At 42.8% G+C, this 18628-nt stretch overlaps 1 protein-coding gene across 1 annotated transcript in view; it reads right to left on the bottom strand.

The window, feature by feature from the left end:
* Window positions 1–18628, bottom strand: part of MTMR2 (myotubularin related protein 2) — a 51820-nt gene that overhangs the window by 13362 nt on the left and 19830 nt on the right. Inside the window, exons 3-10 of the mRNA XM_070943991.1 lie at window positions 12987–13062; window positions 10659–10753; window positions 7592–7702; window positions 6548–6649; window positions 4875–4958; window positions 3916–4065; window positions 2703–2891; window positions 972–1157 (exon numbers count right to left, since the gene is read on the bottom strand). Of these exons, the coding sequence (XP_070800092.1) occupies window positions 972–1157; window positions 2703–2891; window positions 3916–4065; window positions 4875–4958; window positions 6548–6649; window positions 7592–7702; window positions 10659–10753; window positions 12987–13032 (963 nt within the window). The 5' untranslated portion in view covers window positions 13033–13062. The remainder of the gene's footprint in view (window positions 1–971; window positions 1158–2702; window positions 2892–3915; window positions 4066–4874; window positions 4959–6547; window positions 6650–7591; window positions 7703–10658; window positions 10754–12986; window positions 13063–18628) is intronic.

Genomic DNA, 18628 nt, shown 5'->3' with positions numbered 1-18628 from the left:
AGAAAAAATGCTTTTAAAAATTAAAAGAAAAAGCCTCTGATGATTGTGCGGCTCAGCTGGGCATGGCGGGGGGGGGGGGGGCAGGGATTTTTGCTACCGGTTCTCCGAACCACCTGCCTCCATCGCTACCGGATCGGGCGATCCGGTCCGAATCGGGAGCATTTCACTCCTGCCTTGTAGGTTATCTATTCCAATCCCTCCCCACCCCCCCAAGCAGGAGACTCTACACCATTTCTGACAGATGGCAGTCCAGTCTCTTCTTGAAAGTCTCCAGTGATGAAGCAACCACAACTTCTGAAGGCAATTTCTGTTCCATTGGCTGATTGTTCTCACTGTCAGCAAATTTCTCCTTATTTCTAGGTTAAATCTCTCTTTGATCAGTTTTCATCCATTGTTCCTTGTCTGGAATTCTGGGAGTTGACGTCCACAAGCCTTAAAGTTACCAAGTCCTGCACTAGAAGGCCCTCTTCATGTCCTCAGTCCAACTCTCTCCTTGCAAAAGTGTCATGCTCAGCAGATTTATTCTCTCCTTTCTTTACAAATCAGACAAACTACTAACTCCTTTCACTGTAGGAATGAGAGAAAATGAACAAGAACCACATCATCAGAACTGCCTGCTTCATTTGAAAATAAGATCTCTGTCTGGAATACATGTCAGATGTCCTCCTTTCTGTTTGGACTGAGAACAGATATGAAGCAATATCTCAGAGCTCTAATTAGCAATTATTCATTAGAAGGAAGGGAAAGTTTATCACTGCAGCCAACAAGCATGAAATGCAGACTCTGCTCCTGGATAGTAGAAAACCTTTACCAGTAGCAACAGCTGCTATGAATCCATGCCGATGACACACAATCACAATGCGTTTTATTTATTTTATCTATCTAGGGCACCCATTTATTTATCTAGGGCACCTATTCCCAAGGGTCTCTGGGGCCTAATACAGACAGACACAGAATACCCATCAACCGACCTTGATATGCTCCAGCCAATGAGTGGATTCCAAATTCGACAGCCAGTGTGTCTCTTCTATGTTAGGATATATAATCTCTTTCAGTTTCCTCAGTGATTCTCTCATGACGTGGATATTGTGGATGTCCAGGAAAACCAATTCGGCATTCTGATAGGCGTCCTCACTTTCATAACCTCCTCCTTTAGCCTGCAAAGACAGTGAATATGGGGCTGTTTGGAGCTAGCTAAAACAGGGGGTGTCAAACTCAAGGCCCGATAACTGAATCTGGTCTGTGGAGTGCTTAGAGCTGGTCCGCGGGGCTGCCCTGGAAGCAGTGAAGGACCAGCCCGCATTGCCTCTGCTAGCGAAAATGGAGTTCAGGAAGGCCGACCACAGCCCTCCTGAGCTCTGTTTTCCCTTGCAGAGTGTTGCAGAAGGCCGTCACAGCTGAAAATGGAGCTCGGGAGCCTGTTTTCACTAGCAGAGCACTTGGGCCATCACAGGCGCCCCCGACATGAGTGACGTCAAACTGGCCATGCCCCCATTGTCCCCCCTGAGGTCAAAGACAACCCTGATGTGGCCCTCAAGGAGTTTGACACCCCTGAGCAGTTTCAGACCTGCACAGCAATAAGCCGTCTCCTGCCAGAGTTGCGAAGACTGAAATGAGATCCTATTCCTTGAATCCTACCTACTTGAGGGTGTTACTTCAAGGTGGGGAGAAGCAGAGTAAGAGGTAATCCTCGACTTACAACCATTCATTTAGTGGCCGTTTGAAGTTACAACGGCACTGAAAAGAGTGACTTATGACTGCTTTTCACATTTACAACTGTTGCAGCATCCCCATGGTAACAAAATTTGGACTTTTGGCAACCAGTATGTATTTATGTTGGTTACAATGTCCTGGGGTCATGTGATCACCTTTTGTGAGCTTCTGAGAAGCAAATCCAATGAAGGAAGCCAGATTCACTTAAGAAGCATGCATTTAAGAACCATGCTGTCTATGGATATTCTCAGTCATTCAGGTCATTGGGGGAAACAAAACAACCACTTCATAAACGCATGGCACAACCTAGGAGAACAAACCCATCAGGACTAAATTCAGCAGTCCATCTGCCTTTAAAAGACGCAGTCCACTGTTTTGAAGACAGTAAAGTCCACATTTTGGACAGAGAGGACCACTGGTTTGAAAGAGGGATCAAAGAGGCCATCTATGTCAAAATTGAACAGCCCTTTCTCAACAGAGGGGGAGGGATACGACATCATCTATCTTCAGACTATAACACAGTCCTCTCAGCAGTTCCAAGAAGGCTCCTCACCCATTTGCACCACTCAGGTGACCCTGATGACAGAGATAAATCTCCAGGTGACCTTAACAACTCGCTAAAAGGATGCAAATGACTAGCTGTCTGCAAGGAGTATAAATCCTTCCGTTCCCCACCATCCAGTCAGAGCTGAAGAAGCTTCTTGGGTGAGAAGCACAACGTCTTCAAAGAAAAACCAGAAAGTCCAGTTGCTGCTTGAAAAAAAGCACCTTTGGGACACCCATGCTACTCATTTAACAACTGCAGTGACTCACTTAACAACTGTGGCAAGAAAGGTCATATAATGGAGCAAAATTAACTTAACAAACGTCTCACTTAGTCACAGAAATGTTGGCCTCAACTATGGTTGTAAGTCAAGGACTATCAGTCCTGGAAACTGCTAGGTGGGAACAGGCTGAAATACTTGTTGCAAAAGGTATGACAATCCAACCTTGTTTGCTACTGCGTTCACACTTGGCCTGGCATCAAAGATGAGTATTTTGTGGGACTGGGCATTGGAATCCATGATAGCCTGAAGATACTTTTCATCTTCTTTGCTCCTCTTGCCACTGACTCCAACCATTGGTTGGCTGGAGCGAGTGATGGTGGCTTGGCTTTCTGGATGAATCCATGATAGGACCTGGTAGAAGACAAGAACGGAAAGAAAGAAAAAAACAATCAAGAGTGGATCAAGGGATAGAATCAAGATCACGTGAAGTGTTAATACCACTTTATAATGCCTTGGTAAGGCCACACTTGGAATGCTGCATCCAGTTTTGGTCGCCACGATGTAAAAAAGATGTTGAGACTCTAGAAAGAGTGCAGAGAAGAGCAACAAAGATGATTAGGGGACTGGAGGCTAAAACATATGAAGAATGGTTGCAGGAACTGGGTATGTCTAGTTTAATGAAAAAGAGGACTAGGGGAGACATGATAGCAGTCTTCCAATATCTCAGGGGCTGCCACAAAGAAGAGGGAGTCAAGCTATTCTCCAAAGCACCTGAGGGCAGGACAAGAAGCAATGGGTGGAAACTAATCAAGGAGAGAAGCAACTTAGAACTAAGGAGAAATTTCCTGACAGTTAGAACAATTAATCAGTGGAACAACTTGCCTCCAGAAGTTGTGAATGCTCCAACACTGGAAGTTTTTAAGAAGATGTTGGATAACCATTTGTCTGAAGTGGTGGAGGGTTTCCTGCCTAAGCAGGGGGTTGGACTAGAAGATCTCCAAGGTCCCTTCCAACTCTGTTATTCTATTCTATTCTATTCTATTCTATTCTATTCTATTCTATTCTATTCTATTCTATTCTATTCTATTCTATTCTATTCTATTCTATTCTATTCTATTCTATTCTATTCCATTCCATTCCATTCCATTCCATTCCATTCCATTCCATTCCATTCCATTCCATTCCATTCCATTCCATTCTAAAGAAGATAACTGAATACCGTGGCTTTATATTTAACTATTCTGAATCAAACCTCAGCAACTGCAATCTGAAGTATTCCTGCTGCTAGGATGAATGATGTCCATAAATTGTAAAAGGATTCTTACTGATCTTTTCCACCCACCCACTCCTGGAAAATCCACTTGGTGAAGGATGCAGCCCAACCCATTTGGGAGACACCAATCCACAGAAGACATACTGCTAGTGCCATACTTACAGGTATACGGCCCCTTGACCGGAACGCAGCCACTTTCTTCAACTCCTCATCTGGAATATTGGCTGGAACTACCAGAAGGGCAGGATAGGTATCACAAAGCTCATATTGCTCATTGAGGCTAGTCATTCTCCAACTTTCATTAGGAATTCCCTACATAGGAAAGAAAAGCTGTTCAGGAGATTTTAATAGGGAAGGGGAGAGGTAGGAAGGGGAGGGAAAGGGAGAAATGAGAGGGGAAGGCAGAGAGGAGAGGAGAGAGGAGAAGGGAGGGGAGAAGGGAGGAGAGGAGAGAGATGAGAGAGGAAAAGGCAGAAATGAGAGGAGAGAGGAGTAGGGAGGGGGGGAGGGGAGGGGAGGGGAGAAATGAGAGGAGAAGGAGAAGGGAGGGGAGAGAAGAGGAGAGGAGATCCTCTGTCTGGATACCAATCTCTAGAAATTAGATATTTACATAATTTGGACAAATCAAATCCATTTCACTGTCTACTTTGCAGGGCAGATTTCTCTTTCTACCAGTTTTACTTCTAGATTTTTAATTAGCAACCGAGAAAGGGGGGGGGATGGAAATCACCTTCTGATATAAAGACAGCAGATTGCTTTGTAAATATACAAGGTGGCCTTTTATTTTTATTTTTTTTTTGATCCACAAAAATATTTCACATCCTCTGCAGTGCTAATCATTCTGCAGATGCAGCATTGTTGCTGCAGCTTTTTCTGGATATCCACGTGATACGCTATGATTTTGATTAATCTGGCCCAGACACACTTACATGGGAATTGTTTTCATTTGACTACCCCATTAGAACAATGTTTTCCAACCTTAGCTGCTTTAAGATGTGTGAACTTCAACTCCCAGAATTCCCAAGCCCTGCATCAGAAGTTCTTCCAGCCAGCAAGTTTGTAATAAGATAGTTTGCTAGAGAGTAAAACATGAAAATCAGACATGGAATAGTGAGACTCACCTGTCTTCTGTACTCCAAAATGGGATCATAAATATTCCAGCCATTTTCTGGGAAAACTTCTTTATACTCAAATGCGAACAGAGGCTTAAAAAAATGGAGAGATTCTTTAGGAATGCATTTTCCATTTTTATATGTAATTTCAAATAACTATTCCCATGCAGCCTTTTTCGTCTGTGTACCTTAATAAAAGCACAAAAGAAAGGCAGCGAGCCCCAGAACATGCATCTGTTATAGTAAGCAGATCAATATATGTTTCTCCACATTCCTTTTATTTTCTGATCTATGAAACTGCCAAGAAAATGGTAGGGAAGAAATAAAGGGTTCTTAAGGAGAAACTTAATAAGAATGGTTTTTCAGAGCAGTATTATAGGGCTGCATTTCTTAGTTTTGCACAGGGTTGCCCTCTAGGTAAGTGATGATCTCCAGATGGTGTTTTGTTTGTTTAGGGCAGAGGTCTTCAAACTTGGCAGCTTTAAGACTTGTGGACTTCAACTCCCAGAATTCTCCAGCCAGCTATGCTACCAGTTTGGGTGAACCAGTATTTCCAACGATCAGCTGGGCGATGATCAGCTGTGACTGCACAATTTATATTAGCTAGAATTGTCGGATTTCCTGCTTTCTAGCTAATCTAAATTGCGTGGCACAGCGGAGTCCCCCTCCTCGCTGTTCTACTTACCTTTGCAGACTTGGAAGGCTTAAAAATGTTCCTTTTTTAGCGAAGCGCACGCTCGGTAGCAGACTCACAGAACCAGTGGCAGACTTCAGAGGATTTCACCCCTGATTACAGCCTTGCTTTTAGATTGGCTTCAAGAAGCCAATAACTCCCACCAAGATCAACATCCCTTCACTTTCCTGCATTTTCATCTTACAACCACAGTGTCTAGGTAGCCCACAATTTACAATAATTTGTTTAGTGACCGTTCGAAGTTACAATGGTGCTGACAACAGTGAGGTATGACTGTTTTTCACACCTACAACTGTTGCAGTACTATCATGGTTATGTGATTAAAATTTGGACGCTTGGCAACTGGCATGGATTTATGGCAGTTGCAGAATCCTGGGGTCATGTGATCACCTTCTGGGAACTCCTGACAATGCGGAAGCCAGATTCACATAACAACTGTGTTACTAACTTAAAGCTCCAGTGATTCACTTAACAACCGTGGAAAGAAGGGTAAAATGGGGAAAACTCATTTAACAATTGCACTGATGATGTTACCTTGTTAAGGTAATGAAATGTCTGCAAGAAAACAAGCAAGTTCAGAGAGCACCAAGGACCAGTGGTGGGATCCTTCCGGTTTAACAACTGGTTCGGTGATCGCGTGTGCGCAACTCAATGAAAAATCACCTTTTATGTTAGTGCTAGGGAATTAAAACAGCTGAGGTGCGGCAATCCGCTTGGCCGCGCTAATCTGCTGCAAAGATAAAAGTAAGTAAAGCGTAGAGGTGGGCTGGCGGGCCCAGCTGATCGTCGGAGTGAACCGGTTCACTCCCGGTTGATTGTCAGAGCTACCGGTTTCCCAGAACCGGTAGAATCCCACACCTGCCAAGGACCCCTCACTTAACAATTGCATTGCTTAGCAATAGAAATCTGGGCTCAATTGTGGTTGTAAGTCCAGGGCTACCTCGATTCCTTGGAAAAGATGTTTATCAGATTAGCAACAAATACTCACCAAGTGATTGGACATGGGAAATGCGTATTTTGTCAAGTTCTCAAATATGGCTCTTCTCGTGCGACCTTCAGGTCTATGAGCGAACCGAAGATTCCGGACATCCTATAGAATGTAGGGGAAAAAATGAGGTCTTGCCAGAAGCCCGTTAGCATGCCATACTGATTCATTTGCTGAGAAATTACTTTATCAATCGCTTCCAAATTCCTCCTATGTCAGTGTTGGCAAATCTTTTCGACACCGAATGCCGAAATGGCATGCGCATGCTGGAAACCGGAAGAGCACCCGTCCAGTGTACATGCGTGTACTGGAAAGATGGTGTTCTGGTTTTTGGTGTGCAGGCATGTGCAAAGACCAGCTGGCCGGTGCTCATTTGCATGCCGGAAACCGGAAGATAATCTTCCGGTGCACACATGTGCACCGGGCAGCTGCTGTTCTGGTTTCTGGTGCCCCCGCGCATGTGAAGACCAGCTGGCTGGTGCACTGGTACCCAGAAGAGCAACAGGCAACGGTTCGCTTGCCCGGAGAGATGGCCCTGCATGCCACTTCTGGCACACATGCCATAGGTTTGCCATCACAGTCCTATGTTATGCCATGAAGAGGAAATTATTTTGTAAGAGGCAAAACCACAAGTCTATCACTTTGAACTTTGAATCACCAGATTCTTAATCTGGTGTCCATGAACAGTTTTCAAGGAAGCCACAAACTTGGATGGCCACTAATCTCTAATTGAAATTTAATTCATTCATTCAATCATGAATGTAGGCGACAATGGCCTCCAGACTCAAGAAATGTTTAACTTCAATGAACCTCATCTAAAATTATTATACTTTAAAACGTAAAACCAGAATAGTCCAGTCTTCAATTGGTCATGGAGTTGGATTAAATGGTCTTCAGAGTCCTTTACAACCCTTACATTTTATGATTATATGAATTTTCTGACAACATGCTTTACTGAAGTCCATTAAGAAGGTTACAAGCCATAGCCATTACATGCTATATGGATCATGAACTCAATATCTTCCCATTCTTGATATACCAGTTTACCTTGCACACAATTTCTAGGCCGTATGAATTTTCACCACGACTAGAAGCTCCTCCAATTTTCTCTACTCTGTTAATCACTCCAAGAGGGCCATCTAGAACAAATGGAGGGTTCTGGAAAAAATGGAAATTTATTAATAAAGCATCCAAACGAAAGAATTATTGTTAGACAGAGCTAACAGAGCTAAAGATTTGATTTTTTGATACTTAGCCATGCAATAAACTTACAAACATGTTCAGAAAGCTGAGGATACCTTTAAGATTAATGCATTAGATCAGGGGTGTCAAACTTGATTTCATTGAGGGCTGCATCAGGGTTGTGTTTGACCTCGCGGGGGTTGGGGGGGGCACGGGCAATATGGGCGTGGCCAGCACAATGCCACTCAGGTTGGGGGCGCCTGAGGTGCCCAAGTGCTCTGCCAGCGAAAACAGGCTCCCGAGCTCCGTTTTAGGTTACAACGGTCTCCTACAACCCTCTGCCAGCGAAAACGGAGCTCCATTTTCGCTGGCAGAGGCACTGCAGATTGGTCCTTAGCTGATTCCAGGGTGCCCCTCCCGGGCCAGATCTAAACACCCTGCAGGCCAGATCTGGCACCTCTGCATTAGATACTACAGTATATACATCCTTAGTACTTTTATGTTCCACCATTCCTCAGAGAAGTCAAAGCGTATTACATTGAATCTGTTTTCATTTTACCACCAAAACAAGTTCCCTGTGAAATATGGTGGTCTGAGAGAGAAAAACTGGTCAAAATCACTCAGGAAATTTCCACAAGAGTGGATAAACTTGGATCTCCCCAGGCTTAATCCAACACCTAAATGGCTACTTAGCACAAAATGTATTTCCCTTTGTTACAGCCCATCTCAACACATGTTTTGTTGTTAGTTGTGAAGTCGTGTCTGACCCATCGCGACCCCATGGACAATATTCCTCCAGGCCTATTATCTATAAAAATACAAGCTATGAGAAAATGTAATTTTTAAAGTGGCTTTTTGTTCCATGCATGGTATGGAAACATGAATATTACAGCTTTGCTTTGCTCCTTCTTACGGCAATCATAAATTTTGCCATCACTGTGCAAGAAATAACAGACTTGCTCTTTGGAGACCAAATCTAAAGTGCTTTACAGTCCTAATGAATATTTGAAGTTGATGAATATCCAGTACAAGCCCTGGTTCATTTAGCCTACATTTATCTAAGCTGCTGGCAATGTCGCTCCAATGTTTTCACAGGTGAGTTTTTCCTCTCTCCCCTTTTCATTATATAGTTGTAAATGCTGACACAGGATATTGTTTAAATAAAATAATATTTATACAATATCAATTAAAAACCATTGACATTCTATTATTTAGTTAACCTAGGGCAGCGTTTTTTAAAGCATGGTCCTAGAAGCCCCAAGGGCTCTCTCTGCAGTCCTCAAAATCAAAATTATTTGCCAACCTAAGTTGAAAAATAACCAGGGGTGGGCTTCAAAATTTTAGCAAGGGGTTCTCTGCCCGGTTGCTGGGTGGGCGTGGTCATGGTGGGTGTGGCCTAGTTGGTCTCCTGCACCACAGCGGGGGGGGGGGATTTTTGCCCTCTCTAGACTCCGGAGGCTTTTCTTGAGCCTCCGGGAGGGTGAAAACGACCTCCCCAGGCTCTGGAGGCCCTCTGGAGGCTGGAAATGGGCCAAACTTTACCCAAACTTCCCGTAGGCCTGTTTTTTCGCCCTCCCCAAGCCTCTGTACATGCCCTGTATTTACCTGCATCCAAAACAGGCGCCATGTGGAGACTCCTAGGAGGGGCGGGGTGGGCGGGGCCAGCCAGGAGTGGGATTTGGGGGTTCTCTGAACTGGACAGAATCTTAGCTACGAACCTGCAGCAGCCCACCCCTGAAAATAACCCAATATTAAAATCCCATCAAACAATCAGAATAAAAGTTAGAGGCAAAGATTGCCCCAAAGATGCTTTTTTTCAAAAGGCAACTGGACTTTCTTGGTTTTTTTCTTCTTCAGTTCTGAAAAAGTTTCTTGGATGAGAAGCAAAACGCTTTCAAAGAAAGAAAAAAAAATCAAGGAAGTCTGATTGCCTTTTGGAAAAAGCACCTTTGGTGAAACCATAATCCAGTTGATTGAGAATCTCCATAGACATGTAGAGACAGAGAATGCATCCATTTTAATTTTTAATATGGTAAATATTGATAAACATAACCCATACAAGCAAAAGCTCCTTTGGGGGTCCTTTTTGGGGGGTAATTTTTAAAAAATAGAAAGGGATTCTGAGATTTAAAAAATGTTTAAGAAATAATGACCAAGAACAGTGTTTCTCAACTTTAGCAATTTGAAGATGGGTGGACTTCAACTACCGGAATTTCCCAGCCAGAATAGCTGGCTGGGGAATCTGGGATTTGAAGTCCATCCCATCTTTAAGTCACCAAGGTTGAGAAACATTGAGTTATAGTATTGGAAATAAAGAGAAAGAAATATTCTACCAAGATTAATTAAAATGTAGGATGTCAATGATACAAGCATAAAATTGCTTGACTTTTTCATCTAAAGTTCAGTATAATGTTAGATAAAAAGAAATGCTGCATCTAAGTATTTGTCGAACAATAAATTTTTTAGTTCTGATTATTTCATGTTGAAGGCTATGTTGTGTAAATCACTTCATAGATAAGAATGTGAGATTTTTCAACTCCACTTTGAAAGGCAGAAGCAGAGGTAGTATTCAGCTGTTTAAGACCGGTTCACCCAAACCGGTAGCAGAGATCGCGGGGGGGCCTGCCCACCGCCCCGGCGTTATGCCTTCCTATTTAACCACATTTTCAAGGCCGGACACATGTGCGGAAGGCGTGTGCGAGAGCAAATCGTATGCATGGAAGGTCGAGCGCATGCACAGAAGGTACGCACATGTGCAAAGAGAACACGCACGGCAAACCGGTGGTAACATTATCTGAAACCCACCGCTGGGCAGAAGAGTCCATCATGGCTCACAAAATATGTACTGAGCTGTGCCCTCCCTTCAAATAAGAGCTGAGTATCTATCAAAAACAAGAAAAAGTAAAAAAAAAAGCAATTTATTAAGCCTTACCCTTTCCATGCTTTTAAAATACAGTCTGTAATTTGTAACTGTCAACGTTCCTCTAATACCTCCGGTAAACGGGCAGATATGAGTAACATCTTTTGCTATGAAAGAAATTAGAAGTATTATAAATATTTCCACAGGGAACCGTTTGCCATACGGTTTAAAATCTCCCCCCCCCCCCCATTTTTCTAAGGTGAAAGAGTAATTCTGGATTTATGCTGTCTGAAGAAGAAAACAAAAAGAATTTTCTTCTCACTACTTCTGCAGTCTTGTAGTACAGAGAAATATGTGGGAGAATGACAAAAGATTTTAAACTTTGTGGCAGGAACAAATAAATATGGCCTAACGTGATTGTTTTATGGACAGATTTGAGAGTGAGAGAGGCACACAGTTTGACATTATTTCCCCTGGAATCTCTGACAAAATGCTTAACCTTTAAACTTTCCCGCAAAGTTATTTTAATGAGCCCCATGCGCAGCTAGAAGCTGAATTCATATAAACAAAGACTTGAAGCCAAGTATGTCTAGCAGGAATTCATCTGACACACAGGCCCAGCCACTCCATTTCATTTGTTTCACTAGTTTTCCAGTTCTATCCTATCTATCCTACACATTTTAGGTCAACACGTAATCAAAATCGAACACATGTATTTTATGACGGTTGCAGTGTCCAGGAGTCACGTGTTCATTTTCTTTGCAACCTTTTTCTGACAAGCAAAACTAATGGGGAAGCCAGTTTCACTTAACAACAGTTTTACTAACTTAATAACTGCAGTGATTCACTTAACACCTGTGGCAAGGAAGGTCATAAAATGGAAGAGCAACAAAAATTTTGGGCTCAGTTGTGATCCCAAGGACTCCCTGTAATTGGAAGAGGATAGATTTTTCAGGAATATGAGTGTGCCTGAATAAAATAAGAGGTAACTGTGTGGAGGGTTGGCCAAGTGAGGTACACATTGACACATCATTGGTATTTGGGTTTCTCTGTGCTAGCATAGAGTATTTTGGTTGAACGTCTTAAACAGGTTCCTTCCACTGGTATACACTGATAGAGATGCTAATATGTAAGTATTGGTTCTGTCTGCCTGCCTGCCTACGTATCTACCTACCTGGTCGGTCTGTCTGTCTGTCTGTCTGTTCTGCCCCAGCTACGGATCCCAAAGAACGCAGCACACACAACGTCTGTACAAACCTTAGTTTACTAAATTAAATCAGTCTTTTTCAAACAAAGGCTGTTAATTAACTTTCTTAACAACCTACAAGAATCCAAAGAATAAATAATCGTAATCTTACTATAGTTGGCAGAAAGCCCAGAAGCAATTTGCAGAGAACTAAGATCAAGACGTGAAGGAGAGTGAACGAAGTTGTTCCCTGCAAATTGCCTCAGTCGTCGTCCTTCCTTAAATAGGCTAAGGGAGTGGCCAATTAGCCCCAAGCCTTACTCTCAAGGAGACCTCCTCCTGAGGAGCCACTCCTGCCTTTTGGCAGCTCTGTGCGCCCGTGCATCGAGAAGAGGCTCCTCCTCTTCGTCCTCTTCACTTAAGGGAGCTTCTGGAGGTTCTGAAGGCCCTGGCTGAATCCCTGCCTCTGGCACATCTTCTCCAGCCTCCTCATTGTCCGACTCGAGTGCCAGTTACACAGGCTGCTGGCGCAGCACCACACCAGCCTCCTCGCTGTCCGAATCAGCTACTAGCTGCACAGGCCGCTGACAGGCCACAACACTATCTATCTATCGTATGTGATGATTTCTAAGGATCATGTGACTGTATGGATACTGCAACTGTCATAAATGTGAAAAATGTGGTCATAAATCTCTTTTTTCAGTGCCGCTGTAACTTCGAACAGTCACTGAATGAATGGTTGTAAATCGAGGACTACTTGTACTTACTTTTTATTCAGGCACACTCATACAGGTAGTCCTCGACTTACAGCAGTTCACTTACTGACCGTTCGAAGTTACAACGGCACTAAAAAGTGACTTATGACCACTTTTCACACTTACGACCGTTGCAGCATCCTTTGGCAACTGGCACGTACTTATGATGGTTGCAGTGTCCCAGGGTCATGTGATCACTTTTGCGACCTTCTGACAAGCAAAGTCAATTCACATAACATCCATGTTACTCACTTAACGATGGCAATGATTCACTTAACAACTATAGCCAGAAAGCCCATAAAATGGAGGCAAACCTCACTTTTACAACTGTCTTGTTTAGCAATAGAAATTTGGGGCTCAATTGTGGTTGTATGCTGAGGACTACTTGTGGGTCAAATTGAGACTGTCCACAGCTCTTGCAATTTACTTTGGCGAGAAAATACAAATAGCTGCACTTACCCATGTCCTTAATAGTTTCTCCTGGTAGCAAAGGGGGCTCTTCCATTTCAGCTAATTTATTAGATTCTCTGAGTATCTAAAACACAAACACAATATCAGCTGCACTCACTTTCAATACGTAAAAGTTCAAGCATTTGAAACTTACTCACCCCACATGTAAAGAATAACATGGTAAAAAAAGGAAGCCCAGCCAACAATGCCTGGCCCTAAAATCTATCTCTTTCACTCAGCTTCAACCTACCTGATTTGCAGCCTCTAGGAAAATCTACAGTAGTGGCCAAAATTGTGGAAACCTTTTGGGAAAAGTGTATTTTTGAGGTTTGATGGCTAATAACACCACTTTTTTTGGAGTTTCAAGATAATCCTATTCCACTGCTGGAATGACTTGGGAATAGCCCAGACCTTAACCCAATTGAAAATCTGTGGAGCCGACTAAAGAAACTTGTTAGTCAGAAGTGACCCGGTAATAAAACCCAGTTAATAGAAGCAATCATTCCATCTTGGTTTCACATTATAACAGCTGCAGAATTAACAGGCTTGGTTCACTCTATGGGAAGACGTTGTAAGGCCGTAATTCATGCTAAAGGTTACCCAACTAAGTATTAACTGATACAGTAATCATTTTTGTGTATCTCGTTTTTTCTACGTATTTCACTTTTCTTCTTTATACTGTAACTACTATTCTATTAGCAAATCCTTCATAAAAGTTATTGCATTACGTTCTTGATTAAATTATCTTTCCATTGATATATAATTTTATGGTACTACTCCAAAAAAAAAGTGGTGTTATTAGCTAGTTTTAGAAAACACACTTTTCCCAAAAGGTTTCCACAATTTTGGCCACTACTGTACAAGGGGTCTCCCATTTTGTTTTTCTGAGGTAATGCCAAAATGATGAAATTGCTTGACTTCTTCACCAAACCTGGCCACCTCCTACTTTGTTAGGCTCCAGGAAATTATTGTAACAGCCCTTTTGGTACATAAATGTTGCCATCTTTTTCATAGCTTTTGAAACATAATTGTGTAATTTTATCTGTGATTTAGTTATTGTTACAATATTGTAAATTATGTATACTGTGGAGAATGTAAGTAGCCGAGATTGGTTAAAAAAAAAAATCAAATGAACGAATGAAATCAAATCCTATATTATATTTGAATACTGCAATTAATCAATTAAATATACTTTAAAATAAATCTTCCGGTCTATTTGACTAAGAAGAGAGGAACATTTATTCCTACAAAATTAAGGAAAAGCTTCCTGAGGAGGATCAGACAACTGTTGGCAACAGAAAATAAAGAGAATAATTTAGACACTCTTGAGGGTTGGGTTTTTGGGTTTTTTTTTGAGTTTTGGTGGTATTTTTTTTGCCCTGAAATAGAAAAAATATTCCTAGTCTTGCTACTATTTTTTAAAAAAATAGTAGATAAAAGCATCATATTTGCATCTGCATTAGATCATATTAACCATATATAGGATAATTTCCCTACAGGAAATTTCTGTAGTCTGCACACCAGCTAAAACTCTTTATTTAATAAAATGCATTTATTTTGTGTGTGTTTGATGATTAAAGAAACAGATAGGAGAATAACGGAGTTTGGAATGACTGAAGCCAGAAAAAAATCCCGCACTAATCCTATAGAAAAAGCATTCATCAAAATCATTACATGAAGGAGAAATAAAGTAGAAACCCTATAAGCAGACAGGATATTTTACAATAATTCAAATAGAAAAAGCTGTCAAGGTAGGATACAAGATAGGGAACAAATGCCTTCTTGAAATAGCATTTTAAAAAAATCAATTCTCTGCAGTGGTGAAATTCATTTTTTTTTTTACTACCGGTTCTGTTTTTTTACTACCGGTGGGTGTGGTTTGGTGGGCATGGTTTGTCTTGGTGGGTGTGTCTTGGTGGGTGTGGCAGGGGAAGGATACTGCAAAATCTCCATTCCCACCACACTCCTGGGGGAAGGATATTGCAAAATCTCCATTCCCATCCCACTCTGGGACCAGCCAGAGGTGGTATTTGCCAGTTCTCCGAACTACTCAAAATTTGCACTACTGGTTCTCCAGAACGTGTCAGAACCTGCTGGATTTCACCCCTGGTTCTCTGCCATATCCAGGCAAAAGCAGAGGGTTAAATGTACACTTTGACACAGGCTTTACCTGGCATGAAAGAAATAAGGAACTTTCTCTTCCAAACCAAAGGAAAAGAGCAGTTCATGGCTCTGCCCATAGGTTGGCATCACAGCTCTAACCATGGCAACCTCCCCCTTCCCCAAATGCTAAGTAGAGTCTCTGCCTCTCCCCTCCCCCCCAGTTCCCCAGCCTACCTTTTGGCACAAGCCATTCCCCCCCCCCAAAGAAGATAATAAAGAAGGTGATCATCTTCTTTTAATGACCCCCATAATCCCTTGCAAGGTGGAGTGTGGGCAACTGAATGGAGTTGAGAGAGTTTACTGGCCAGTTGCCCTTCCCATCGCCAATGCTGAGTTTTTTTCAGTAGATATATTCTCACTGTGGCCAGAGAGAGAAAAATATCTGCCTCTACCTAGGATCGAACTCACAGCCTCCTGATTGTGAGGTGAGAGCTCCACCTCTAGGCCACTGCGCCACTCATAATAAAGAAAGTGATGCTCTCCAAAAAAAAAATACATTTCTTCCCTTAATCCAATGAGTTCCCTATTTTTCCTTTATTTGGCCTATTTGGGTATCTGTCTTGTTCTGCTCTTCTGAACCCTCACCCTCCACATCATTTGCATAAATCTTGGGCATACTAGAGCAGGGGTCTCCAACCTTGGCAACTTTAAGAGTTGTGGACTTCAACTCCCAGAATTCCTCAGCCAGCTTTGCTTTGCTGGCTGAGGAATTCTGGGAGTTGAAGTCCACAACTCTTAAAGTTGCCAAGGTTAGAAACCCTAGAGGATGCCTATGCCAAAGAGGGATTCTGTAACAATCCAAGTCCTGCCCATTTTTATATTCAGCTTGTAAAAAAGGCAACGGGTTTCAAATGAGTGACTGTGGCTGCAACTCAACTTTTTAGACCCCCACCCCATTGGAGGCTCCTGACCGAATATTTCTGTACTCCGAAGAAATGAGCTTACTGCTGAGTAGAAAAAGACACTATAACACCATTAGACATCTGCTTGTTTAATCATGGGGATTAAAACCTCACGACTGTATTCCTGTTACCTTAAACCACAGGCTTCAATTCCCTGTTAAGCCCCTTTCCTCCCCTGAGAACAGGTTTGCCATCTTCTACATGAGTTCTTAGTTTATCACAGTTTGTCAGGGTGTCTTGGTTTGATGCATTCACATGCGAGAGTAAGCCATATTTGCACTGTGTGCATGGTGAGCCAGTCACCAGCAATCTGGTTCTCATAAATTAAGCTATAAATCGTGTTTTACAAATCACAAGGGCTGGTTTCATATATCGTGCAAGCCCCAAACCCATCAAAGCACAATAACAAAATACACAACTTTAGGTGCCATCATTTACTGAAATTACATTAATTAGTGCCACTTGATATGTCCAGTTGTAGTTTGCCAAATAAAATCTAAAGCTTTCCAAAACACTCTTTCCAGCTGTATAGAAAGGAGACAAGGAAAGGGTTTGATACTGAAGATCAATGTGGCTTCTGTAAAATAACAAACCTTTCAACATGGTTTGTTTAACCACGGTTTGCTGAATAAGATATGATAGTCTGGGTTTGTACAACACGGCAAGCCAAAAAACACATTTTATGAAGTAAAATTCCTAGGTTCTATACAATATAGTTCAGGTTGTCCTCAACTTATGATTACAATGGACCCCCACATTTATGTTAAGTGAGAAATTTAAGAGAGTTTTGCCCCGTTTTACAACTTTTCTTGTCACATTTGATAAGTGAATCACTGCAGTTCTTAAATTAGTAACACGGTTGTTAAGTGAATTTGGTTTCCCCATTGACTTTGCTTGTCAGAAGGTCGTAAAAGGGGATCAAGTAAGTCCGGGACACTGGAACCATCATAAATGTGAGTTGGTTGTCAAGCATCCAAATATAAATCACATGACCATGGGGATGCTGCAGCGGTCCTAAGTTTGAAAAATGGTCATAAGTCTTTTTTTTCAGTGCCCTTTTAACTTTGAATGGTCACTAAATGAACTGTTGTACGTCAAGGCTGCAATCAAATGCAGGTAATCCTTGACTGACAACCATTTATTTAGGCAGTTGAAAGTTATGAAGGCACTGAAAAAAAAAGGACTTTTGATTGGTTCTCACACTTAATGACCATCACAACATCCCCGTGGTAATGTAATCAAAATTAAGATACTTGGCAACTGGTGTGTATTTATGATGGCTGCAGCATCCTGGGGTATGCGATTGCCATTTGCGACTTTCCCAGCCAGTTTTGGACATAGAGGAATTTGGATTCACTTAACAATAATGTGATCCATTTAACAACTGAAGTGATTTGCTTAAGAACTGCGGGGGGGAAAAGCTCATAAAATTGACGCAATTCACTTAACAACCGCCTTGCTTAGCAACACAAATTCTGCTCCCAATTGTGAGCGTAAGTTGAGGACTATCTGTGAGGAGGATATGATGTTTTAGTTAGTATGTTGAGTGCAACCACTTGCTCTTTGTGTGAAAACAGCATGTAGAGATATAAAATTGCTGAGCACATTGTAAGCCGCCCTGAGTCTCCGGAGAAGGGCGGCATATAAATCAAATTTAAAAAAAAAAAATTAAAAAAAAATGAAGACTTGCTAGACCCGTGATGGCAAACGTGTGGCATGCGTGCCACATGTGGCACGCAGAGCCCTCTCTGTGGGCACACGAGTCGTCAACCCAGCTCAGTTCCACTGAGCATGTGCGGGCACCTCCTGCTAGCCAGCTGGTTTTCGGGTCTCTGCTGCGCGTGTGCGGGGTGCTTGCGGGAGATGTGCACGCATGCTCAGGGGGTGTTCTGCCCTAGCTCCGGATTCCCAACGATTGTGACACACACCAACGATCCTTATCAAAGTTATAACGTACCAAGAATAAAGTCCGGCAAAGGTTGGCAACCAGCCCAGAAAACAAGATACGACAAGACACTCACTCTCCAAAATGCTCTGTAATAATTACACGTTGTTTCCAGCAAGAAATTACTAACTGCATGCGACTTAAATAGGCTAAAGGAGTGGCCAATTATCCTCAAACCTTACTCTCGAGGAGACCTCCTCCTCCTGAGTAGCCACTCCTGCCTTTTGGTAGCCCTGTGTGCTCAAGCATTGAGGAGAGGCTCCTCCACTTCACTCTCTCCACTTGAAGGAACCTCTGGAGGTTCTGAAGGCCCTGGCTGAGTCTCTGCCTCTGGCACCACATCCTCTTCAGCCTCCTCGCTGTCCGATGTGAGCGCCGGCTGTGCTGGCGCGACCCCACACCAGCCTCCTTGTTGTCGGGATCAGCCACGATCCGTGCAGGCCGCTGGCGGGCCACAACAGGGGGCAGGGCGCATGCACATGGGTCACATGCACATATGCGGGTGAGGGCGGGGCGCATGTGGGGGTTACACGTGCATGTGTGTGGGGTGGGGCAAGTGCGGGGGGTCACGCGGGCATGCCTGGGGTGCACACAGGGGGTTGCGCATGCAAGGGGGGGTGCACAGGGGGATCATGACGCAT

The sequence above is a fragment of the Pituophis catenifer genome, unplaced genomic scaffold (assembly GCF_029215685.1).
Source record: "Pituophis catenifer annectens isolate HBS135680 unplaced genomic scaffold, rPitCat1.0.hap2 SCAF_4, whole genome shotgun sequence".
NCBI classification, from domain to species: domain Eukaryota; kingdom Metazoa; phylum Chordata; class Lepidosauria; order Squamata; family Colubridae; genus Pituophis; species Pituophis catenifer.
Note: the sequence above shows the minus strand (reverse complement) of the source record. Positions and strands in the feature narration are given on the sequence as shown.